This window comes from Aspergillus flavus, chromosome 4 (genome assembly GCF_009017415.1).
Source record: "Aspergillus flavus chromosome 4, complete sequence".
Lineage (NCBI taxonomy): Eukaryota > Fungi > Ascomycota > Eurotiomycetes > Eurotiales > Aspergillaceae > Aspergillus > Aspergillus flavus.
Genome location: NC_092405.1, coordinates 4,150,744 through 4,176,369, shown reverse-complemented (window position 1 = coordinate 4,176,369; position 25,626 = coordinate 4,150,744). Strand labels below are relative to the sequence as shown.

The following is a 25,626-nucleotide window of genomic DNA, read 5'->3' as shown; positions in this document are numbered from 1 at the left end:
CACAATGGGGTCCAACTATTCGGCATCAACAAACATAAAACAAAGTCAATCCATGAATATCCTCTGACCACAACCCCACAAGACCAGATACCATAGATATAGACACACTACATATACAGATTTCTCACAAAGACACCTTGAAGGACTCACCCACCTCTCGCCATGAGCACTACGACCACTACCACTACATCTCCAAGCACAATAATGATCGAGGGTGCAGGGGCTGCAAGTGTAAGCATTTCCTTTGGTTTCCAAATATATAACACTCACATCCCAATAGACAATAGGTTCCCGACCAACCCAACAAGACCAGTATACATTCCTCCTCCCAGAGAACTTCTTAACAAAATCAGGCGACAAGATAGCCTTCTTCGCAGTTTACGACGGACAGTATGCATCACCTTCTTTACTTAAAATATGAACCAATTAACCGAAAGCATGATAAACACAGTGGCTCCAGCAAAGTATCCAAACACGCCAACGAAAACATACTGCGCTTTTTACAAGAAAGCCCGGAACTCGAATCTGGTCGGTACGAAGAGGCCATCAAAGAAGCGATCAAGAAAGAGGAAGCGGAGCTACTGAAAGACTTCCGCGACGGCGAGGAGCAATTCGCGACGTCGGGGTCGACTGCTGCTTTGGCCTTGGTCAATTTGACCCAGGGTTTCCTGGTCATTGGGAATCTGGGCGATTCGCATATTCTAATGACGGATTATACTAGTTCGAGTGAGGGAGCTACTAATATCGTACGTTACGTATCTTCTACGTGGATTGACCTGTTCGGAAAAACAAGATCTAACTCTCATACAGCGTCGGATAACGAGGTCACATAAACCGGGCGATTCAGACGAGAAGAATCGAATCATGGATGCCGGGGGTATGGTTAACACTGATAGTGGGACAGAAAGGCTAGGTCGGTGTTCCTGTCTATGAAGAATAAATTATGAGTTCATGATACTCTACAAGGCCTCTGACACGGATGATATAGGCTCCCTGAACATGTCTCGAGCACTGGGTGATCTCCAATACAAGGACCCTCTCATTAACTCGGGGACGGGGCCGCTCAATGAAGCGCAGATACGGGCTGATGTCTCGTCTTCTATCGATCAATGGAATCTTTTATCCAATGAGCCGTATCTGTCACGAGTCGACTTGAATGATGGGAGTCAGCACGTTTTAATCTTGACCTCGGATGGCGTGACTAACAGCCTTGAAGATGAGATTATGGTGCACGGGTTATTGACGTGCTACCGGTCTGGGTTAAATGCAACAGAGTCTGCGAAATATATTGTTGACGAGGCTGCGGATGTGCCGGGTAGTGATAATGCGACTTGCATTGCAGTTTTCATTGGTGGTGCGTCATGAGGCGGTTCATGGTTCTCGATGTGTATGCGGCTGGCCATGCAGATACGCACTTGGATTTTATAGTTCGTTAGACAGAGGAATAGAATAGATTTTATACTTATGAGACAGAACAGCGTAGACGAAAAATATCAATAGAACACCTCAACTATAAATTCTGCTTTGTAAAATAAATGGATATATTGTTATGCCCTGAACTGCGATCATCCATCTAACTGCGTGGCAACTAAGATCGACAAAAGAATCAAAGGAAGTTTTACGATAGAAGTAAACTAGTCTAATCTTGATCATATCATGATACTTCGCCAGTCTCGCCAAGCTCAGATAAACAAAATGCTTCAATGAAACCTCAATATCAAGAAACGCTTTGCGAAAAGACCTATGAACGTGATAAGTTATGAAATAAAGAAAAAGAACAACAGAAAGCGAGAGCTATCACTCCTGAATATGACGAGATAGAGCTTCAATGAATGCTTCTCCCCACTTAGCACTATTCACAGAAGCATTAGTTAGCTTAGTATAAGTATAAAAAGAATGAGATCCGGAACTTGCCTTGTGTGGGTGGTGATAAATTCTCGTAGATTCTCATATCGTTCCTTCCTCTCCTTGTCGTCCATACTGATTGCTTGGTGGACTGCATCTGACAGTTCCTGTACACTAGATGGGTGGAAGGTTACGCTGCCACCAGACATGAAAGAGGCAGCCCCTGCAAGTTCGGAGAGCACAAGGACTCCATGCTTATTCTCCTGACAAGCCACGTATTCAGACGCCACGAGGTTCATGCCGTCTCTTCGGGAGGTGAGGAGGCAGATATCGGAAATGCAGTACAAGGCCGTTAGCTCAGTGAAAGAGACAGACCGGTGCATGTAAATGAGTGGTGTTCCATCGGGTGTAGCTAACGCTGTTAGCAAAAACATTGAAAACGTATAGAGGGCTACATACCATGCTCTCCATTGATCTTGCCGACAAGTGTAGAAATTTCCTTCTCAAGCTCCTGATACTCTTTCACATCCTCACGACTGGGTATAGCCACTTGAATCAGGGTCACCTTGCCCTCCAATTCGGGATAGGTCTTAAGGAAATGGTCCCACCCCTCGAGCTTCTGGACTAGACCCTTAGTATAATCCAACCGATCCACACCGATAATGACAGTTTTGCCCTCATAACGCCTTTCTAACTCTTTGATACGTTTCTGAACGTCCGGATCTTGCATAGAGTCGTTGAATTTCTGCGGGTCGATCCCGACCACAAACGTACCAACACAGGCTGTGTGTCCTTCGTATTCAAGCTGGCCTTCTTTCTCAGCATTGGCGCCCCTGTAATATTATTAGTCCACGCACCATCAGAAATCATGAATGAAGAAAGAAAATCTACACTCACAAACTACGTTCACAGCTCTCAGTAAAGTTCCGCCGATACTCATCCGTGTGGAACCCAATCACATCGCAAGCAAGCAACCCCTTAAGTAAATCCTTCTGCACAGGAATCGCCCTCCAAAAGTCCTCCGCAGGAAATGGTGTGTGCAAAGTAAATCCAATCGGGCAATTCTTCCCTTGCTTCTTCAGTCGCTCACGCAAGAGAGAAGGCAGGAGCAATAGATGGTAATCATGAACCCAGATAAGATCCCCATTAGCCGCTTCTTTGGCGACCGTATCAGCGAAGATCTTGTTCACTCGCTGATACGCCTCCCACGCGTCTTCATTGAAGGTAACTCCAGATTGGTAATGGAGAATGGGCCAAAGGACGGAGTCTAGTGTTGGTTAGTATGTCGGGGGATGATAGAACGGAGGAGAGGTGCATACTCGAGAATTTGTTGTAATGGTCTTGCGCCAACTGCTCGCTCAGGAAGATTCCCACCGCGCTATTCTCTGCTAGAGCGTCTGAGACCTTTTTCTGCTCCTCTGGGTCCTCGATAGCCTTGCCAGGCCAGCCGAACCAGCGGAAGTTCGTTGACTTTGTCAGACCCGACAGGGCTGTTACAAGTCCACCGCTGGATAAGCTGGACTTGTATGTACCATTTTCTTCCTTGACAGATAGTGGAAGACGGTTTGAGACGATAATCAAGCCGCGCTTCTTCTTATTCTCCGTCACCATGTTGAGTCTTGAAGAGTAAGTTAGTTCTGATTGTTCGTTTTCGTCTGAAGTGTCTAGTGGCTAAAGATCAGTTCAAAGTTATTGGTATTTTCTAGGCAAGAGTGTTATGTCTGAAGTAGCACTACTATAAGAGGATCATCATGATATCCTTGAGTCTTTTGGTGGTGAATGTACGTATACAGATGACGTCATGATGATATTGGTAACACTTGAGAGCCAAGATAAGGTAATACTTGGCTACTGGTAGGAACAGGCTTCATTGTGCCAATAGTTGAAACGTGGCGCTGGTACTGTGCTATATAATGGTGGCCATATATGGGACTCGGCAGTGGTAAGACTTGGCCAGCAGGTCATGGAGATCCTAATGGCGGAAGTATATGCCGTCAGAACGTTATAAAACGGAAGATACCCGACTGCCCTACTAGTACAGGCGCAAGAAGCCAATGGCGGAAGCTATCTTGTGCTCATGCTGTAGCAATGATACTCCACTGGAGATAGTCGTGAGTGCCCAATCTATAGCAGACTAGGTCGATGTTCAACTTTATATTAAACCCTGATTTCCTATTTTAAGTTCAAAAATAGTATGATACTACGGCTGTATAAGAGGGAATATTTCTAAATTTTGTTGAGTGAGAATTTCCCAAATCATATGAGCACTGAGAGTGCCGTGATAGGAAGTCTCCTTAGAGGCAAACACCTTTCGAGTGACGACTAGCCCAATCTACAACACCAATACTGTCAGGGGAGGAGAGGGAGGTGGTAGAATTGCAAGCTATTGTATATAATCAATCAGAATATAGATATTTGCCGCTTACCTATGGGCACGCCTCTATAGCTCAGTGGTAGAGCGCTTGACGTGAGTTGAAACCGTACATTATTCCTAGTAAATCATTAACTAACAAGTAAAAAAGTTGTATACGATAGATATCAAGAGGTCCGTGGTTCAATCCCGCGTGGAGGCATTGTTTTTTTTGCGTCTTCAGAAGACAATAACTCCTCCCCTGTCCATTCTAAGGTAGCTTACGGGTGGGAACGCGGGAAGAAGTGGAAGGAATTTAAAAACATTAAAGTAGAAAAATAACTAACAACCTAGGCATGTTATAGGTGGAAAGGTGGCCGCTTCTGGCGCCAAAGGCTATCATTTTCGGCGTCGATTCCACTGGTATAAATTTACTTGTAAAGCGGCACTCTACGTCACATCTTGTTTTATCATTATTTACCTCTATCCGCTGGTATATCTTCCTCCTACATCACTTGTCGGTCATTGTTCCGGCAAGTTCCATGGATCTTTACGGGGCCCTCGGCATTAGTATCGAACCCTAAATTTAGCCCAAACAGCCTGCAGACTTGGAGATCCATCATAACGTAGGACCTGGTGCTTGGAAATCCAGGCAAAACGACTGGTCACTGGAACAAAAAAGGTTGTATGACAAAACACCCGCTTGTTATTGGACGTGACTGTTCTAGGACTCTGCAGCTTTGGAAGCAGAAGTGCCGGCTATTGGGACCTGGAGCAAGCTGTGTGACCTAAGCAGAGAATGACGAAGAGACGGCTCATACTGCTGTAATGGTGGCTTCTGGGGTAAACATTGAATGACCCAATTAGCTGTATTGCATTTGTAACGTCGCTATGACATCTCATTATGAGGCGGGCGTCTGACCGTTGGATTGCTAACAGAAGGGCAAGATATAAGGGTCTGGAGACCTGCTTTGGATATAGTTTTCCTACAGCTACTGGCAATCAAACCATTTCCGCCGTACTCTATATCTAGTCACACAATTTCTCGACCAGTAACCAACATGGCGCCACGTGTTAGCGATGCGATCAAGGAGGATCACCGTGAACTTGAACAATACTATGAACGTATCACCCAATCGAGTGACCAGGATGAGCAGACGAGGTACCAGAACCTGTTCACCTGGGAACTAGCTCGTCATTCCATCGGAGAAGAGCTCGTAATCTATCCAGCATTGGAGAAACATGTCGCCAATGGTAAAGCTCTGGCAGAAAAGGATCGTAAGGAGCACCAGAGTGTGAGTTTATACCGCATAAATCCCACCAAGACGAACAAAGCTCACAACAGGATAGGTCAAGGAGCAATTGAAGAAGTTCCAGAATCTCAAGGCTTCAGACGCAGACTTCATCCCTACGCTCGAGGCTCTGATGAAGGATCTCGCGCCGCATATCAAGGAGGAGGAATCAACGGATTTGCCAGCCTTAGAGGAGGCACTGTCTCCGGAAGAAAGTGAAAAGCTTTCCAAGTCCTTTGGTCGAACCAAGATGTTTGTGCCTTCTCGTTCTCACCCGAGTGCTCCGAGTAAGCCACCATATGAGACTGCTGTGGGCCTTCTTGCAGCTCCCATTGACCACCTGGCGGATCTTTTCCGCAAATGGCCTGATACTTCTACCATGCCTAACCCATCTACCGAGTGAATGTATTGTCTATCAGTGAAATTGTAATGGAAGCAACGTCACGGGCGGGAGTGATATACAATTCTGGGGAGCGGTACATGTATTCTGGGATTTTAATGTATAGTTATCATTTAATGTTTGGTTGAGTTTGGTTGTCTATGGATATGTGTTGCAAATCATGAGAAATGGAGGATCTTTTCTTTTCCGTTTGACAGCACTATGAATTTCGTCCTTAAAATGAATAAAATAGTATATGGTACCATTATTAAGTAGCACTACTGGAAACAGCTAATGATCAAGAATAAGAAAGTGTGGATTATATGTAAATTAGAAAATATAGTGACATGATGCTCAAAATTCTTATGTTTAGACACATATATAGTACATGTTTATGGACGTCTTCTATCCACTCGTTTCTCGATTCTAGAACCTCGCAACCAACTATGTATCAACCGCCTCTTTACGAATATATCTTTTCTCCTCCAACAAACCCATCTCCACCAAGTCCAAATCCTTGCGTCCATCCTGGGCTAGATTTCCGTGCCTCGCGAATTTTCCAGAATATGGAACCCTATCCCAGGTTAGTTCACTTCATCCAAAAAAACCCATGATAGCCGTGAAGAATGGTCACCTACATCATACACAGCACGCAAATCCTCCTTATAAACTTTACCATCCTTCTGTATTAGAAGCCACGTAGTTCCCCATTCGAAGAGGGCCGCACCCCACTGTACAACATTCGCGATTAGCATACCTAGTGTGCATGCCACTGACAGAGTGACGGCTACTTACACCAAACGGATCAGCAGCGCAGCGATGGCCGTGCATCAGTTGAAACAGCTCACGTAGCGTCAGCGCTCCATCATTATCCGAGTCCCATTTCGCAAACAGATTCTCGAAAAGCTGCGGGATGAATCGGCCTTCAGGGTCATAAGTACCACTGTCCGAGCCGTGCTGGAATCGACCAGTTAGTCTGCGATGCCGATTGCTTTTATCCAGCTGAGAAAGACCTACCTTAGCCTTGTGTACGCTCCGTACATAAACTCGAAACCACAGATCTGGGAGCCAGCTATATGCCAGTCGAGTCGGGTACGAAAAGTTAATATTGATGATCAACACGGCCAGGAATGAAAAGAGGATATTGAAGCCCAGTTCACGAAATCCAATATAGGTGTCCCATGGGAAAATCATCCCGTCACCGTCACGGTCCCAGAATAGGACGTGCTGCTGGAGAGGGGTCTATCCATGAGAGATGTCAGTTCGTTATATATAAGTCGCTGGATGTTATGATTGCCATTGTTGGAACATACGTATCCCCGGACCTTATTGGCCCATTCTTGGTCTCCGGAGGGCTTCTCAATGGATACTGCGACATCTGCGCGCGCGACGCCGGGGTTGTCTATGGCTTCGTTGATGTGAGTCGCGGGAATCCGTTTCACGGTAATTGGGGCTTCTTTAGCGACAACGGTGATGTTAGGACCGTCGCCGTTGAGCATGTCATTTTTTTCGTCTTTAAGGGACGTGTCGATGTTTACTTTGGAAGGCATTTTGATTAATTATTGAGTGTTGATGATTTGCTGATTCCGGGAAATGCGTGACTTTTAATAGACAATCGCGGTGACATCATACTTGATATCATACTTAACCGAACTTCGACGTCACAATGGAATTCATTCCTCCCCAAAAACGTCATTTTGAGGTACTTCTCCACATCATACGATAGTAACATGCGTACAGGATGATCGCTGATAAGGCTGCGAATATGCAATCAAGAGTTAATGTCTTCTGTCGACCTCTGCCTTGCTGTCATGTCCTGTCCATCGATCACTAACGAATGCGAACTAATAAGCTCTATAATAGTTTGGCAAACACCCTCTATCTATCTACCTGAAGTACTTAGCAGTGTCTTGTCATAATATTGATTTCAAAAAATGGCTCTTGTCGCCCAAAGCGCAACTTTCATCCACCAGTATATCTCTTCATTTCTCCACTCCAAGCCCCGTAAATCCCCCGAAGCGCTGAAGCTAGGGATTCTATCTTCAGCGCAGATCAATGCGGCTGCAGGTATATGACCCCTACTTGTCTGCAGATCATTATGGCTCACGACGATTGATCAGTTATCCATCCCGCGGAAACACATCCGGATGTAATCTTATACGCTATTGCCTCTCGCGACGCTTCGACCGCCGCTCAGGCTGCTAAACAGTACAACATCACCAAATCTTATGGGTCGTACCAGGAACTCTTGGATGACCCTGCTGTGGATATTGTATATGTGTCCACCCCTAATGGGCAGCATTATGAATGGACTTCAAAGGCCCTCCAGGCTGGCAAACACGTGCTTTGTGAGAAGCCGTTCACATCGAATGCAGATGAAGCAAAGGGTTTAGTGAGCCTAGCCAAAGAGAAAGGATTGACTCTCGAAGAAGCTGTAGGTCTATGTCGACACCTCAATTAGAAACTAATGGGTAACCTAATGCACCAAAGTTCCACTGGCAATTCCACCCAGCAGCACATGCATGGCGACATATTTTAGAGTCCGGCCAGCACGGCAGGATCTTGCGGACAAAGGCCGTGATGACTGCTAGTCCCGGTGTGCCAAAGGGAGATATTCGATGGCAATATGACCTTGGTGGTACGAGCTTCAGCCCTTGAATGCTTCTATCATCGCTTGCTCTGATATCGTTCAGGTGGTTCCGCGATGGACATGACATATGCCCTATCATTCACTCGCTACGCTCTTCGCGCGCGGCACCCTAAAGCCATCAACTCGGTCACTGCCCGCGTCTCCAGCGACGATCCGCGCGTCGACGCGGCCATGTACGCCTATTTGACTTTTGTCGGACCCCAGGATACTGAGGTCCATAGCCAGATCTACACTGACATGGAGCGGCAATGGGTTGTTGGCGTTGTTCCGCGTTTCTGGGAGTTGCCTTCAATTGAAGTGGAGACTGAGAGGGCTATCATCTTCTTCTACAATGCGATGATGCCACATCTGTATCATTATATCTCTGTCACTGACAAGACAACAGGCCAGACGCGTTACCACAAACAGTACAAAGGAGGTCCTTTGTGGGGCAATGTTACGACTACCGGCGGCAAAGGGGGCAGCTCGCACTGGAGTACCTACCGATGGCAGTTGGAGGCGTTCGTCGATGCCGTCAGAGGCAAGACACCCACATACTGGATCCCCGGCGAGGATAGCATTTGCCAGATGGAGTGCATTGATGCTTTGTATCAAGCTGCTGGTCTACCGGTGCGCGGAGCCCCAGCTAAGAAAGGATGAAGCACGACCCAGAAGGAGAGATCTGAGCATTGGAGATACCTGGTAAACAAGATGTAATGATGTTTATGACTGTTAACTGGGTTTAGCACCTTGGGTGTGTTGAATCCGCATAGTTAATATATGCTTAATCTATGAAACCTGATTTTTCCCCCCGCTAATTCCCTTGTTCATCGAGTGTTCGTCGGCAATACAAAGGATGCAGTGATTGTCTTGGCCAAGCCAGTCAGCAATGACGACATACCTTTTGCCAGATCACGTGAAACAATGATTACTGCCAGTTTACACCGCCTGCCTTGGGTCTCGCAATCACACTTATTATGTAAACCAATATCAAATGCTCATTTACATATAGTATCCCTCGCATTTCCTCGGTTTAATCTTTCCCACCCTTTCTTCTTACCAGAAGGATTGAATGTGTACGAGTAAACTGCTAGTAATCAACGTTAATGGAAGAACTTCGGCGGGCGTGCCGTGAGGCGCTATCACAGCGGGATTCGACTTCGTCCACTTTCCCAGAAGCGCAGGTAGTAAATATTGCGCTTCCTGAAGAATTAGATCTGTTATGGCAGGATGTGTCATCGCAAGGGAATTCAAGCAATCTAGAAGTAAGTAAATACCAACATGGATCATGCTAAGTATAAGAATATACTAATGATGCCTTAGATATGCGAAAGCCTCCTCGTCGCCTATAACTTTTTCAAGGCCCGGGGTCCGAAGGATCTGTGCCGTGCTGATGAGCATGCTGCAAACAGTATCTATTCCTGGGCAAGTGATGCTGCACTTCCGTCTCCAGTCTATGCTCAGATAGAAGAAACATCGGATGGTGAGCTAAGATTCAGTTTGATTTAACCGATTGCTGTTCTAACTGTCATATAGAGAAGAATGATGTTATCCTGGAAGACCAACTAAGGTCGAGGATCGCCTTGTCAGTGCTTGCCACGTTGTCTGAATCACTGCCAGTATCCAAAGCGGAGAATGTAGCAGACATTGTCATTGCATTAGCCAGCTTCTCATCTACGGAAGATCCGTGGACAACTCAAGAAGCATTCACATATGCGACTACATTACTGAACGCGTTCGCTTCAACAACTGCTACCAACAAAGAATCGAATACTACATTCTGGTCCGTAATCGAAAAGATCCTCAAAGACAGAATCAGACCCCTCTTCGCAAAAACCAGAAACCCAGCCATCACCTCCGCTGGGCGCAAGAACTTCCATCCAGTCCCATTACCCCGATTCGACGCTGGCATCCTAGACCCAGAAACCAAGCCATGGAAGATCCAAGATATTTACGCCACAGCCGTCCTCTCCTGGATAATCCAGCAATATAAAGTACGCCCTCCTCTCCTCCTCTCCCCTCACCCCCCCCAAATGATACTCAACACCACTAACAACAACCCCAGCCCACCAACCAAACCAACCTTGAAACCCATTTTCCCTTACTAGTCCCTCCTATCCTAGCACTAATAGACGACGACACAAGCGCCATCAAAACAAAAGGCTGCACCCTCCTCAGAAACCTCCTAACCCCAATCCAACAAACCAAATCCCCAATCCTCCACCGCACAAACCTAACCTCCGTCTTCGAAGACGCCCTAAAACCCTGCCTCCTCTCCCTCCCCACCATAACCCCAGAGCCCGACTCCATAGACCTCCTAAAAGAGGCCTACCCAGCCCTCCTCACCCTCCAAAAAACAACCTACACAAACACCCCCTCCCCGTCTCCTCAATCTCAATCCAAAACCCAACCCAACAAGCTCGAAACCTACATTTCCCGTCTAACAACCACCCTCCGGGAAAACCTCATCCCCTCATTCCACCACATCAGCTCATCGAACACGACCTCGCTATCCTCTGACTTCGCATCATTCCCGTATCCGCGTCTCTCGACGCTGCTACTGGAGCAGATGGTGCCTGTTCTGGGTGAGTTGGGTATCCATACGACGAAGTTCCTCCAGGATATTGTTCCGATTTTGCATAATACGCTGGCGAATCCGTTTGGACCGGCTTATCCGCCGATGCTTTTGCGTGCGGTGGAGGTTGCTAGGGGGGTGGTTTTGAATGCGCATCCGCGGGTGTGGAGGTGGAGGGGGGAGCTTTTGGATGCGCTGTGCTCGTGCTGGATTCATGTTGTGGAGGAGGAGGGGGAGATTGTAGAACGAGGTAAGAGGGGTGGTGAGAGTGAGAGTGAGGGTGCGGTTATGGAGAGGCTCAAGAAGGAGTTGAGAGGTGTGGTTTATTTGTTGAAGTTCGCTTTGCAGAATTCAATTCAAGTGGATGGTGGTGAGGGTCAATTGGAGGCGAAGGAGAATCTGGACAAGGAATTGCGAGAGTTGGTTGATGCGGATGAGAGTTTGAAAGGTCTTTTGTTGGAAGGTATTGATGCTAATGATGGGGGCTTTTTTGGGGAAGCCTAGGTGGTGGTCTTTTTGTTTATAGAATTACTTATGTATGATCATGCAGTTAAAACCATGCATTAGTACATCTAACATGCTAAGCCAAGACTTGCAAACGCTAATGCTAACGTGATGCGTATGGGTATCGCGTCATTAAGTTATAATTCATGAATCGTGGCACACAGATATGCTGTTCAAATATCAACTCGCTGTTTGAAAAGACTCTTGCCCCTCAACCATTGTCGGTAGCGCTTGTAGCGCTTCATTTCATGGTCCTCCGCAGTAACTGTGAGTCCTTCGTCCGATATATTGAGGAACTCGGCGTAGTCTGCCATATTTTGATCCGCGTTGGCCTTGAGAGCGGAGTCTTCGACATTGCATTTGTTGACATACTCAATCAAATCCAAGTTTGATTCTCGTTCGCGAGCAGAAGTGGCCGTAAGGTCGTCCCTGGATGTCACAACAAGAGGTACTTTCAGGGGGTGGTTGATATAGCGTTCATACTCCTCGGCCTCCGCGGACGTGACAGATGGATTCAACGAGTCACTCACCAGTTGACCCAAAGTCCACTGTGCGATTTGCGCTTTGCTGGGCGTAGAGCGCTGAGTGGAATTGCTGGTCTCGGAAGCTCCAAATGATGAGTCTCTCATGAGCCCGGATCCTTGATTGGTAGAGAGATGCCAATTTGGTGCAGGAGTAACAGCTCCAAATTGTGTCCTTTCCGGACGATCTCGGACAAAGTCTGGCTCCTGAATCCTGACGCTCCGCTGCTGGTGTTGACGCTCCCTGTTAACTTGCTCATTTGGGATTCGAGCCACAAATGGGCTGAGATCATAGAGCGCCCCGGATGACGGACGGAAGGGGAGATAACGAAGAGTAGAATTCATCTTGTAGGAGAAGATCTTCGAGAATGATGAAATAGCCAATGGCCTGTAGTATTCGAGCCAGTGATCATCATACCGAGACAAAGGCTCCTTGGGCGGGGATGGTGGTGGTGGCATCTCTTTTTCCTTGAGATTGTCAGGTGTATACCAGCGTATGTAATTGGGTCGTGGCTTATTTGACCAGGACCTTGGATTGGCGTGGTGCAAGTAATAGTCGGTTGATAGATCCCAAAGCATCGGCTGACCCTGCGAAAAGATATAATTGCCAAGGAAAAGATTGTATGCCTCCTGTCGCTGTGCATCCAGGAATGAATTATTATAGTACCTTTTGAAACTCTCCACCATATCTCGTGAATGGCTGCTCCATTGATTGATCTTCCGGTAGGTGGCCATTGTGTTGACTAGATGAGAACCTCCATATTGGATTGCAATGGTATCACCGTGATCGTGCCACATGTCAGTAAAAAGATTGACTGCATCGGTGTCATATTCCACCGTTGTGCCTTCAATTATTCCGAGCGCATGAAGCTGGTGGCCAAGTGCTCGTTTTCCAATCACAAATTGGGCGGCATTGGTGCGATCGAGGCAATCAATACAGTTTGTCCTTGCAATGCCATTTTGTAACCTTAGGCCAGACTCTGCATCATGTCCATTCTTGAAAAATCCGGTCTTGGGGATAATCTCGCCCGCAATTTCTTCAAGCGTTCCTATCACATCCTGATCACGGCTTTTTGCAGCTCGACTCATATCCCAGGGCTTGTATATAAGCTTTTTGTCTTCCGGCAGGAATTGGTTGAGATAGTTTATGGCATTGGTGTATTCCTTAAGAAGCTTTGACTCTCGTGGGGTGCGCTCTCTGGACTTTATCAGGTTTAGGATATAGACCGGGGCCCCATATCTCTCAAACAGATTATCGAAATGCAACGCTGCCGCGGAGTAGAATGGGTCGACCAGGTTTAATTCAATATCAGGCTTCGGAGATACGCCGGAATTTTCCTGCGTCCAGTAGAGAGGAATGCTTCCCCGGTGCTGAACATAGGAAGTGTAGAGAGGGTTTGCATAAAGATCGGGGCCGGCGGCGTGGAATGAGGTGGTTGTCATTTCAGACACGATCTGCTCAGTCTCAACGTCGTTGGCGACATAACCCAGATCATTGGCACCTCGTTTCAGGAAGCGTGCTCCTGCAAAAAATCGTGATCGGCGAGCGATAATAGTAATGTAGACCAAGCGGCCATACACAGACATCTTCGCTTGTTCAACATATCCATGAATGATCGGCAGACACCACTCATAAGGGTTCTTCAGGTTCTCGAGGGCAGGGCTGAGAAGGTGATGATTCCATATGAACATTGTGTTGTAGTCCTGCTGGGAAGGCTTCGGATAGCCATCTCGATGGGCTTTGCGTTCTCGACAGATATTGCGCTGCAATGTGTGGGTGATATTGTAAGAATAGCTGAAGTAGAAAGACCGAGTTAGGTCAAGGTTATTCAGAATGGCGATATATCTAGCCTCCTCCGGATTTTTATCTGGTCTGAGTTTTGAGGAACTGGAATTTGTCAGAGAGATCAACTCAGTCCCATCAATCTGGTAGACATAATGGCCACCGAGCATAGCAACTTGACTCCTCTTAGTTACGAGGAGCATGTAGTATGTATCGGTAAACTTGATAAATCCCAGCATAGCCCATGCACTGCACCTCAGCTTCAGGCCACCCGATATCTTATTGCCATCGTCAATAGCATCTAGTAATTGACTCATTTCTCTCTTGCTGTACACAATATCGTCTTCAGCGACGTTCAGATCACCCGTCTCGGTAGTTCGATCGATTTTCAAAATCCTGAAGCGGGTGTCCGACAAGTCCATACCAACCATATAGAACCTCGTAGCTGTTTCGTAAAGAGAGAATTTATGCATCCGGTTGATGCCTTCTTCACCGGTATCGAAGAACATCGACCGGTGCTTTTGAAGGGACGTAGGGGTAGAGTCTCTCTCGAAGGATGTTGCTATACGTGGCTCTTCGTCCTCATCGGCCCCATCATCACTTATGGCAGCTGCAGACGGTGGGTTGTACGGCACTGGAGCGTAAGGGGAGAGCACTCTGGTTGGGGGTATCGAGGAGTCTTCTTGCTCTGTGAATTTCCGGTCTACCTGCTCGTCGGGTACTTTGTTGCTGGATATGGACTTGAACGATGCATCTGCGCTTCCTATGTTCAAGCTCGCTAGGGAGTTTGCCAAGCTCTGATCAGCAACTGATGTGGTCCGGGAAGAGCCATCATCGACGGTTCCTTCAGCGGGATCGCGGGGACGGGTGATTTCTTCAAGACTCTCCATGTTTGTGGATTGAGGACGATGGAACTAGGCATCAGCTGCTAGGAAATAAAGGTCTGGCGAGAAAATTTATAAAATCATTGTCGAGAATGTCGACAACCACCATGATTTGATGGTGGAGAGGGTTCACAAAGAGGATTTGAAGGAAGCTGTAAGTTTGTTGATGCTGATCGCGATAAGATAAAAGACGTCATGTGTTGTCTTTTACCGTACAATACCGTCCGTACACTCCCACTAAGCCCTAGGAGCAACGATAAATGGTAATACTTGGGTAATAGCATAGTACTAGTGCCGCTCTAACAGGCGCTATACTATTGGATGAGACCATTTCCATCGTTCATACGGAGTATAGATGGATCTGATTTGATTCAATGGGTTACATATGTGGCGCATAATGCACTGAAAACGTTCAGCTAGACACTATTTCCGTATCTATAAAACCTAGGGATCCCGGCATAGTGTGCCCTTGTCAAGGTATAGAGCAAGAGCACATCTACTTGGTTCGTGTTTCTATTTAGCACAAGATAGGCTCAGAAGTGTCCTCTACATACTATTTCCCGGTGCCCTGAACATGTCTTGCCCATTCCAACTCTAGCAAGAGTAGACATAGAAGAGACTTTGGACTATTTCAAGTTTATCCCGATGACGATTGGCACAGTTCTTGAACTGTGCCTAGAAGACAATCTCCCTGGTCATTCAATGCCCAATGGAGGCAGGACAATGGGACCAGTTGACTATGAACATACAATTCACTGGGAATGCCTTAATGGAGGGGAGACTGCAAGTCTTTCAATGACTTTACAGACGCAATAGCTAGTTATGCCACGATCTATAAGCAGCACCATATTTGGCATCTATCTCTCCCCAGTAGCAGTGCTTCCGATACGCCGGGTTCATCCGGTGATAATCACCAGCAGGGCCCACTACGTCAATAAAAAGCCAAGCTGACTTAGCCTGGCAGGCGGAGAGATGAAGATGGAACAACCAGGGAAACTAGTCAAAGTAAACCATGGGTGTCATTATAGGAACAGAGCCTAGCAATTTGTGGTGTTAACCAGTTTCTAAGCCGCAATTTCTAGATCGTATGGATAGATCGAAATATAAGAAAGTCAAATAAAAAAATGACCATCAGAGGAAAGAAATCAAGTCAAAAGAGCTATTAACTTATCCCTTTGATCATCCAATTCGGAAAGTTTAGTTCGGCGGATTTTTCCACCAGAGTTGCGCGGAATCGAATCCACAAAAACCACACCTCCCTCTAAAAACTTATACCCAGCCAGCCGCTGCCGCATAAAATCGTAAATATCCTCGGGAGATGGTCTCTCGGCCCAAGAGAGGGGGACAACATATGCACGAGGCAGCTCAGAACTTCCGTCAGTGGCCAAAACCCCAATCACAGCAGCATCCTTGACTAGGGGATGTTGTGCCAGTTCAGCTTCGAGTTCAACGGGAGATACCTGGTATCTTCAAATACAATTAGTATGTGTAGACGGTAGTTCATCCTTTCATTGTCTCAAAGCCAAGGCAATCAAGGAATGAATAAGCTACCTGTATGAAGGAAAATAACGTACCCCCGAACTTTAATCATTTCCTTCATCCTTCCGACAAGGAAATAGTGGCCATTCTTCTGATACATAACGTCCCCAGTCGAGAACCAACCATCACCATCCGTGTGATCAGGATGGCCTTTGTAGCTGGTGAACAGGCCCGAGCCACGAACTTGCAATTCCCCGGGAATTTCCGTGGCATTGTCGAGTACCCGACCGGAACCACTCACATCAACCAAGCGCACCTGATACCCTGGCAGAACAACACCGACACTCCCTTTATCAAACTGACGAGAAGGAAGACAGTATCGATCTTGGAAAACAGTCGCTGTCTCCGTCATTCCCCACGCCTGAGCTACACATGCCTCTGGGTGTAACATATCCTGTAGGGACTGGAGAGGCCGGGAATCGATGGGGGCGCCTCCTACACAAACATACCGCAATGAACGTAAAGACTCGCGGATTGACGATGATTGTGGAGTGCTCTGAATTAGTATGTGCACCATCGCCGGCGAGAGATAAGTCTCGGTGACGCCGTGGACGTGAATAGCGGATAAGAACGGCCGCAGTTGAAACCCCGGGAGGAGGATCAATGGCTGGGCGTACCGCGTTGGAAAGAAAAGTGCGACCAGGGCCCCATACCGATGAAAGAGCGGCAATGTGAGGAGTCGAGTGACGGGGTATGGAACGGGATGGTGGATGCTTATATGTTGCTGGATGAGCGCGTGATGGGATAGGATGGCTGCTTTGGGGAGTCCGCTTGTGCCGCTGGTTGCGAACATGGCAGCTGGGGTAATTTTGGACTTTTGTCCATCATCATCAAATGTCCGCCAGGGACGTTGGCCGCTATGTAGGAGCTTCGTAATGTCTCGCCGGTGATGGTATGCTGCGTCTCCCATGGATGCGTCCGGCGTGGAAGAAAAAGCCTCACACAAGACTTGGTCGATGTCGTTCAGGACCCATACTCGGTCCGACGGTATTTTTTCCTTCTTCCCTCCACTTGGGCTCATAGTACATTGTAAAACTGTCGACAGGGTGTCGCGACCGGTGATGATCAAGGATGGATTGGCCAGTGACAGAAGGTGCTCTAGTTCGGTTGCTGAACTGGCGGGGTGGGCACCCATGTAGACAGCCCCGACGCCGACGATCGCGAGAAACAGAGCCGGGTACAGAATGCTATTTTCCAGATGTACCAGGATACATTGTCCTTGTTGTATCTTCTGTTCGTGTAGACCGGCAATGAGCTGGCAGACCAGCTGGCGGAATTGGTGCAGGGTGAGTGACCGCGTAGGAGTCAGCCCGTCTATCAGGATCGGACCGGTTGCATTATGATCAGCCTGTGTCTCAAAACAGAAGCTCACTATGTCGGTTGGTGTATTGGAATTCATATTTAATGGACTCGAGATTGGCTACGGGGCACGGCGGAGGAGAAATGACAGCGGACGGTTTGCTTGTCTGGGGCCGGACCGACAAAATTATTTAAAGCCACTCAACCCACGTTACCACCTTGGCCGAGCTCGGAAGAGTACATGCGAGCGGGGTTCGAAATATTCTATTCCTATCGAGCACTAATCTGAAGGCTAATAACCTACCGGTCACGATAATATGGCGATCGCCTTAAAGGGATATATGCCTAGATGCTCCAGAGATCCTAGTTCACTCCGTGTCTTATAATTCCTAAGCCTATCGTCTATGCCGTTTCGTATTCAGACACTATCTTACGCTTCTATAATAGTATTAGAACTTGAGGCTCTACAATAATACCGCTGCCGGTCTAATCGCTTGCGTGGTTTACGGTCGTAATCCCTAGATGTTGAAGCCCTAGTTCCCGAAACATGCGTTATGTAAAGCCATTCCTGCGTTTCACGACCTCATCAACCATAGAACCGATCGAACCAGCGCCCATAATCTGCACCACTGGAATCTTAGCCCCCAACTCTCTCGCAAACCAGATGTGAATATCTACTGCCACGAGTGAGTCAATTCCTAGTTCATGTAAGAGCGTTTCACGTCTAAGCGGGACATCAGAAGAGAGTCCCAACTTCCTGCGCAGCTTCTCCTTGAAAAGCTGGAGGATAATCTCTCTTGCTTCCGCCACGCTCGTTGCTAATTTGAGCTGGGTGACGGCATCCGCATCATGGGCCTGGCCCTGCCCTGCAGATTGGCTTTTGTCGTCGGATTCTAGTAGAGTTTTGGACTCATTCCAGGCGGACAACTTAGGTACCAACTCCCACTTCTCACTGTTGCGAAGACCTGCCAAGATTTCTCCATTGCTGGTGGACTCTGGTGGTCCAAGAAGGATTGCTTCTGAGAAGGCCTCACGTATATCACCGGCTGAGAGCGTGATGTCTTCCACTGCATTTTGCTCGCCCAAATAAAGTACACTCCCCACGTAGCCTCTTTGTCGTCGTCGGGAAATGACACCAGATAGGACCCCAGTGGTGCTTCCAATGAAGGAGTTACTGTCTGTAAAACCAATGTGTCCCAGCAGGGATCCCACCAGAATGAAAAATGTGGCATCATTACCGCAGAGCTCATCCAGCAGCAGAGTATTCTCAGCCGCCTGTTGTGGGCTGTCCTTCAGCCCGTCATAAATGATTCCACCTATTGGCATATATGTTTGAAGACTACTGATCGGAATTTCGGCTTTCCTGGTAGATGTTAGTTGATCGTATAAATCGGATATTGAAGACAAGAAAGCCCACATCTGTACTACAGCCACATGCACTTCATCTCTCGAGAGCTGGGCGATCCATGCGAAATCTTCATCTGACCATTCGCCAACCCAAACAATATGTCTGGCACCTTGTCGAACCAAGAAGTCGAGCACTAGTCGACGCAATTTGTGGTTCATATTAACAACGACATACGCCATCGTCGGCGAGAGACTGACCAGTGAGCTAGCAGGGAGGATCTGTGCTTCAATCCATGTCGGCTGCCGCCAGTTAACCACCTCCAGAGAGTCCACTGATGATTGTTCTCTAGGAGAGATAATGCGGGGCGAGCTTCCTTTCTCGTACCCTTTACGGGTGACAAAAGCACAGGCACTATTCAATATAGTAGCAACGGACTGTATGTCTATCTCTTCTATAATGGAGGAGGGTCGAAAGAAGTCTGAAAAGCTCCGGAAGTTAGCACAGCGAGGTAGCACTAGTCTTGATCGCCGAGAAAGTCGTCCATCATCGAACAGGACCGCAGACGAGACATTCCGGGGTAGCACGCTGGACAGGGTTTTTGTGGAGCTGTGCGGATGAACGAAGTGCACACGGGTATCAGACAGCCCACATTGTGATGTAGTCAAGGTAAGATTCTTGATGTCCTGTCTATCAGACACAGCAGACACCAGCGCATCCATGAATGTCGGCCCCATTGCCTGTGCTTCATGTACCCAAAGTGTTGAAGACGGACCAGCGAGATCGGCGATCGCGAAAGCTAAAATAGTAGCTGCGACAGCGGCTAGTAGTTTTGGTTCATTATCAGTGGAAACAGAGGCTGGGACATCCCAGGCCCAAGACAACGGTGTCGAGATTATGGAACCATGAGAGATTGAGAGGGCGAGCTGTCGCGCACCATTGAACACATTCTGTCCGACGATCAGAAAAAGGGAACATTTCTCCGTTATTGTTAGTGCAGCCTGTGTACAATAATGTACTTGATACTGAACGAGGGACTCATTTGAGAATAGCTTTGCCGCAGAAGTGGTGGCATTCTTTGGATCCGTCAAATACACATCTACCTTTTCTTTCTGTGAACCCTCCGTCGAGACTAGCCGGCAAACAGCTTGCTCCCGGACATCTACCAAATTAAACACGCAAGGACTACGGCTAGCGAGTAGTCGTTGAGTGATGGTTGGATCACGCACAATACGCGGAATGTTCAGTATTCCCTCGCCCCATCCTAGTTCAATCTCAGGTCGCCCCATGCCTTCTTGCTTTGTCCGGACAAGATTCATTAATGTGGTAGCGAGCATTTCAGCTCCAATAGGTGTCGAATCGATGACGGTAAGGTGTTGCAATAGGCCGGACGAGGAGTCCAGTGCAAGTGATCGAAGAAGACCTTTGCTTACACCGGAATGCGGGTCGTCCGCCGGGGAAACCCATAGTAGACAGCTTGCTGCCGTCATCATCAAGCGCATATCCTGCCATTGCCATCTTGTCTCCTCAGAGTGGTGGTCAAGCTCAGCAAGACAGAGTATAGCAAGCTGAGAAATCCCTGGGCCAGGTGTAAAATCATCCACACTCAGGCAGGAGGATATTTGAACGAACGAGTCGCGGAGGATCGTCTTTAAGTCCAGTATAATCTGCCTTGTAGTTTCCGTACTACCACCTACCAGCAGCAAATCCATCTCTATCACGGGGATTGCTGGCATATCAGTAGGCTGTGACACTATCACAGACATACCATACAAGTTGGCTTGATTGGTTGGTGTATATGAAGTACATCTACCGAATCCAGTACACTGTAACAAGACGTCCCATTCTTCACGTCGGATCAATGGTCCTCCAGATCGTCCGTCGTCCTCACCCAGCCACCAGCCTTCAAATGCACCGAAGATAAAGGGAGTCGGAACTCGATCGGGATCTGTACCTTCCAGGAGCACAAGATAGCCTGATGGTTTGATGAGCTTTCTTATGTTCATCAGCGTGCGACGCAGGGACCGAGTAGCATGCAGCACATTGCTTGCGATAACGACATCGTAGCTATGCATGGAGAAACCTTGATCAGTCACGTCACATTCAACATCGAGCACCTTGTAGATGAAACGATCTTCATGGGTATGGAATGCTGCCGATGCGCCCTCAAAGAAGGCTGGTGAGATATCCGTATATGTATAGGAATGGTAGTTCCGACCGATAGAAGACAATATAGCTCGAGTAGCAGATCCTGTCCCAGCACCAACCTCGAGGACGTGTAGTTGAGGATTACGGAACACAATTTGACTGACCACCTTGCCCAGACTGTCACTCATGATACGCATTGCCTCATCATCCTGGTAGTATCGGGTCAGGAGATCGATGTTATTGTCGCGTAGTTTCAGGAGTATTGTTTCTTCTCCGCCGGACAGGAACTGAAGGAGGTTTTGCCCTACTATATGCGTGACATGGATAAGGGTCTCGTGAGATGTTGTTTGCGAGTCAAGTTCACCTATGGTCCCTAGAAGCCAGTCTCGTGGATAATGGGGATGTACGCCATCACGAATCTTGGACAATGTGGAATCCATCCATGCGACATAGTGCCTGCGATGCGAGACAAGCCGCTCGCGATCCTGTGCAGTGAGACCAGCTTGAGCATCTCGAAGATATAACACAGCTAGACGAGCCTGTAGATTCTGGATTGAGAGATTATATGGCAGGTTCTTGGGATAGCCAATGCTGGGGTCTGGATTCAGCGGCCCCCACACAGTAGTCCCGAAAGCCAGGGCTTGATCATCACTACTATTCTTGGGCTTCGAGAGAGTGAGATGGATACCCTCTAGCTGGGCTATGCCGTCGCCTTGCCCGTTGAACACGAGCACATCACCGCACCCATTCCTCCCAGAACCCGTGCGGGTAATAGAGGCTTCCAGACAGACATGTCCAGAATGGGAGCAGGATGGGTTGATCGTTACCGAGTCGATCCGTACCGGTAGAGGCAATGCTGATAGTCGCCCTTCATCTGACATCATAGCTCCCCAGAGTACCTGCAACGCTGTAGTCATAACGACCGGATGAAAAGTGGGCTGATCATGGGAGGGAACATTGGCCACCCCTTGCATACCACCTTCTTGTCGGGTTAGTTCAGTTATTCCCCGAAATATATCGGAGACATTTCCGCCCACAATTTGTAACTGGTTGTAGAACTTGTCGACATTCATCGGGTATGATATGGACATTCCTTTGCTCTTCGACGGTAGGACTGTCGGGTTAGCTTCACCCAGTGCAAGGATAACCCTGCCAGAAGCACATTTCTGAAATTCATTACCACAGCTTATCTGACACTGAAATGTTCCAGTCATTGTATCGTTGTCAGCAGACTCAATATCCATCTTGAAAAGGGTTTCAATGCCCGGCCCCTCTACTGGAATGGAGATTGTACGCTCTATGATCAACGAATGAATTTCGACAAGTTGTAGGGGCTTTGACCGGGAGGCAGCTTGTGCTGCCTCCACAGCCATGGCAATGTAGCCCATCGGTGGATAAGAGATATCTGATAAGATGCGGTGGCCAGTAAGCCAGGGGATCTCCTCCAGGTGGAGGTAGTTTCTCCACCGCCATTCATCCCTACCGCATTCACTACTAAGCACGCCGAGTAGTGGGTGTGGTGGGATAGGGCAATGTAGACGTGCCTGGGAGAGACGCGGTTCAGCCCAGTAGGATGTACGGTGATCGAAGGGGTACGTTGGAAGTGACTGGACGCAGCATGATTCTCGAAATGGTCCAAATAGTTGGATATATTGCTGGAGTTTCAGGTCTCGCATACCAAGGTACGCCCAGAGTCTACCGATCGCTGCAGCCATGGACTGAATCGAATCCTCCCCTCGATGAGCCAGCCCAATATAGGGTACCACGGAGCCCTCGGAAAGGGTGTCATGTAGAATGTGTTTGATCGACCCTTGAAGTGCAGTGTGGGGGCCGACCTCGATGATTAAATTAATATCCGGGATCTGGTCCAGACAGGTCGAAATGGCCTGAGAGAATAGAACTGGACGCAACATGTTATCACACCAATATGTACTGTCCAAAGCGCAATCTGTGCTATTCACCACCAAGCCTTTGTACACGCTAGAGAACATTTGCACCGATGATGGTGAGGACACACCTACATTGCAAGATTTGAGGGCCTGCAGATAGGGCCCTGCGCATGGCTGCATATGATGTGAGTGATATGCTGCATCTGTATTCAGAGGGTGGGTATGTCGCTCAAGGCTCCTCAGTAGCCATACAAGTTCGTCCATCGTCTCCGGGTCACCCGACAGGGTGACATTGGACGGTGAATTATAGGCTGCCACCGCCACCTGGCCTTTCCACATTGGCTGTGAACAGATAGCATTCGCTTGATGCTCGGTCAAATTCACTGCTATCATCTTTCCACGAGATGCGGCATGCTTAACAGCGAAACCGCGAAGGTATGCGACTCGGATTGCATCCGTGGCATTCAGGATACCTGCAGCATATACTGCAGCAATTTCCCCGGATGAATGCCCAACTACTGCATTAAAAGTGATCCCAAGAGCACGAAGCAGGTCAATCTGGATGATCTGAAGAGCTGTTCGTAGCGGTAGTGATAGAGCGGTTTCACCAAGACGAGATTGGCTCTCTGGCGCAGACAATTCATCTAAAAGTGTAAATCCTGGACGGTATTCTATTGGCAGGTCATCTAATGACTGCTGCAGCTCACGCAATCGCATACGGGCTTGTGGGCAATTTTGGATGAGCTCCAAGCCCATCTGTGGCCACTGTGCTCCTTGGCCGGTGAAAACGCCAAGAATGCAGTTTCCGCCTTCACGCTTAGGCGGGGACATGATAGCCCATTGGGCGTCTGTAGTATTGCGCTTCAGCTCATGCTGGATCTTTATCCGTAGTTCGTCAGGTGAAGCTGCAATAAAAGCCTTCCGGTAGCGTAAAGTTGATCGGCGCAACAATAGTGATGATGCCAAACCCAGTAGGTCTACGTTTGGGTTATCAAATAGCCACTGGACATATCCTTCTAGCAGATCAGCCAGGGAGGATGGAGATGCTGCAGAAAAGACTATGGGGAGCAAGGCCTGTTGGGATTGATGAACCCGCTCAACCTGTGTAGAGGGATGTCGACTCGCTTGGTCAAAGCTCTCCAGTATGGCATGTGCATTGGTTCCTCCAAAGCCAAACGAGTTCACAGATACACGTCGAGGAACGCCACTAGGTAGCTCAGGCCATCGAACCGCCCGAGTTGGGACCTCCAGATGAGTGGTATGCGGTGCCACAGTATCGCTCACCCTGTTAAAGTGCAAGTTGGGCGGGACCACACCATTCTGCAAAGCTAACGAGGCACGAATAACCCCCGCCAACCCTGCAGCACCAGCGGTATGGCCAATAATGGTTTTAATGGAACCGACATAAACTGTTTCATTATTTGGTTGGTTTTCCTCCATATTGCACCCGAAAAGCGCATCCTGGATGGCCGCTGCCTCTTGCGGGTCACCAGCCTTAGTGCCTGTACCATGGGCTTCGAAGAACTGACAGCGATCGTGAGGGTTCTGCTTGGGGTGAAGTCCTGCACGGGCATACGTGTCCCGGATCAGGGCGCTCTGTGCATTGCTGTTGGGCATGGTTAAGCCTGGACTGCGTCCATCCGAATTCACTCCTGTCGCCCGGATAACACACTCGATGTGATCCCCATCGGCGAGGGCGTCAGTTAACCTCTTCAGCACTACGGATGCCACTCCTTCTCCACAGGCAAACCCATCCGCACTAGCATCCCACATATGGCAGCGATTGGTCGGGGACAGAAGCTGCATTTTCGACTCCCATATATAGGGATCCGGGCTCAATAACAGATTACTACCCCCAACGATCGCCAACGAACACTCGCCTTTGCGCAGGGATTCACACGCTAGATGAACAGCTACCAGACTGGAAGAACATGCTGTATCGATCGTGATCGAAGGCCCGTGCCAGTCAAAGAAATAAGAGACACGATTGGCCAGGACCGAGCCTGCTGTGCCAGCCAACGCATAGGGTGGGTTTGTCTCCATATCAGCCGTGAGGAGACGATGATAGTCGTGTCGCATAAGTCCACAAAAGACGCCTGTTTGAGTGCCTTGGAGTTCCTCCAGTCGCAAGCCTGCCCGATCCAGAGATTCATATACTGTTTCCAGAAGGAGGCGTTGCTGAGGGTCCATTGCAGCCGCCTCCGTGGGGGAAATATTAAAGAAGGATGCGTCAAAACGCTGGATATTCTCATCCAGGAAGTACGACTCCCATGCCGCGGTGGTTCCATGATGTCCCATCTGGGGGTGATGAAAAGCAGCAATATTGAAACGGTCTGGCGGAACCTTTCTGGCCACATCCCTTGGGTTCACTAACAGCTCCCACAGTTCGTGAGGCGAATTGGATCCCCCAGGAAATCGACATCCCGTACCAATAATAGCGACTCGTTCATCGACTTTCATCGCTGGTGGTGTGTGTCTCGGTACTCCCATCAATGGATGAAATGATGAATGATGGATGTTTTTCCCTCATGATTGCCGCGCTATAGCTTAGCGTGTGGCGACTATCGTAGCCCATATTAGATCCGTCGAACTAGGGAAACGATGACAGAGGTGGAGGGGCAGACAAGGGTGTTAATCAAGTAAA

The 25,626-nt window shown here is 48.2% G+C and overlaps 8 protein-coding genes and 1 non-coding gene across 9 annotated transcripts; 4 read left to right on the top strand and 5 right to left on the bottom strand.

Annotated features, from left to right (window-relative positions):
• Nucleotides 1-162: 162 nt before the first annotated feature.
• Nucleotides 163-1,365, top strand: F9C07_10348 (phosphatase 2C-like domain-containing protein; the record flags this gene model as incomplete). Its single annotated transcript, XM_071507391.1, has 5 exons — nucleotides 163-231; nucleotides 281-390; nucleotides 452-746; nucleotides 811-913; nucleotides 989-1,365. The coding sequence occupies 5 exons, from the start codon at nucleotides 163-165 to the stop codon at nucleotides 1,363-1,365; spliced, it is 954 nt and encodes a 317-aa protein (XP_071366703.1).
• Nucleotides 1,366-1,505: 140 nt separating this feature from the next.
• Nucleotides 1,506-3,619, bottom strand: F9C07_2284018 (alpha,alpha-trehalose-phosphate synthase subunit). The gene is made up of 5 exons (XM_071510667.1): nucleotides 3,165-3,619; nucleotides 2,743-3,112; nucleotides 2,305-2,678; nucleotides 1,915-2,257; nucleotides 1,506-1,852 (listed from the first exon to the last, which is right to left on the bottom strand). The coding sequence occupies exons 1-5, from the start codon at nucleotides 3,454-3,456 to the stop codon at nucleotides 1,798-1,800; spliced, it is 1,434 nt and encodes a 477-aa protein (XP_071366702.1). The 5' UTR covers nucleotides 3,457-3,619; the 3' UTR covers nucleotides 1,506-1,797.
• A 662-nt stretch (nucleotides 3,620-4,281) lies between these two features.
• Nucleotides 4,282-4,418, top strand: F9C07_t159. Its single transcript has one exon. It is a non-coding gene; the product is annotated as a tRNA-Ser (tRNA).
• Nucleotides 4,419-5,211: 793 nt separating this feature from the next.
• On the top strand, nucleotides 5,212-5,890 carry F9C07_2068167 (hemerythrin HHE cation binding domain-containing protein; the record flags this gene model as incomplete). Its single annotated transcript, XM_041292395.2, has 2 exons — nucleotides 5,212-5,490; nucleotides 5,546-5,890. Coding segments are annotated over 2 exons (624 nt in total), but the record flags the coding sequence as incomplete, so codon positions are not given.
• A 439-nt stretch (nucleotides 5,891-6,329) lies between these two features.
• F9C07_2233219 (Caleosin related protein-domain-containing protein) lies at nucleotides 6,330-7,416 on the bottom strand (the record flags this gene model as incomplete). The annotated part of the gene is made up of 5 exons (XM_071509929.1): nucleotides 6,330-6,440; nucleotides 6,505-6,597; nucleotides 6,662-6,823; nucleotides 6,884-7,108; nucleotides 7,180-7,416. The coding sequence occupies 5 exons, from the start codon at nucleotides 7,414-7,416 to the stop codon at nucleotides 6,330-6,332; spliced, it is 828 nt and encodes a 275-aa protein (XP_071366701.1).
• Nucleotides 7,417-7,800: 384 nt separating this feature from the next.
• F9C07_2068445 (uncharacterized protein) lies at nucleotides 7,801-11,574 on the top strand (the record flags this gene model as incomplete). Its single annotated transcript, XM_041286104.1, has 7 exons — nucleotides 7,801-7,933; nucleotides 7,987-8,300; nucleotides 8,357-8,504; nucleotides 8,560-9,125; nucleotides 9,819-9,978; nucleotides 10,032-10,489; nucleotides 10,561-11,574. The coding sequence occupies 7 exons, from the start codon at nucleotides 7,801-7,803 to the stop codon at nucleotides 11,572-11,574; spliced, it is 2,793 nt and encodes a 930-aa protein (XP_041146794.1).
• Nucleotides 11,575-11,747: 173 nt separating this feature from the next.
• F9C07_10354 (polyphosphoinositide phosphatase Fig4) lies at nucleotides 11,748-14,768 on the bottom strand (the record flags this gene model as incomplete). The annotated part of the gene is made up of 1 exon (XM_041286099.1): nucleotides 11,748-14,768. The coding sequence occupies one exon, from the start codon at nucleotides 14,766-14,768 to the stop codon at nucleotides 11,748-11,750; it is 3,021 nt and encodes a 1,006-aa protein (XP_041146793.1).
• A 1,139-nt stretch (nucleotides 14,769-15,907) lies between these two features.
• F9C07_10355 (uncharacterized protein) lies at nucleotides 15,908-17,700 on the bottom strand (the record flags this gene model as incomplete). Its single annotated transcript, XM_041286098.1, has 2 exons — nucleotides 15,908-16,229; nucleotides 16,337-17,700. 2 exons carry the CDS (start codon nucleotides 17,698-17,700, stop codon nucleotides 15,908-15,910), a joined length of 1,686 nt encoding a protein of 561 aa, XP_041146792.1.
• A 452-nt stretch (nucleotides 17,701-18,152) lies between these two features.
• On the bottom strand, nucleotides 18,153-25,472 carry F9C07_10356 (putative polyketide synthase; the record flags this gene model as incomplete). Its single annotated transcript, XM_071507392.1, has 2 exons — nucleotides 18,153-20,021; nucleotides 20,043-25,472. 2 exons carry the CDS (start codon nucleotides 25,470-25,472, stop codon nucleotides 18,153-18,155), a joined length of 7,299 nt encoding a protein of 2,432 aa, XP_071366700.1.
• Nucleotides 25,473-25,626: the final 154 nt, after the last annotated feature.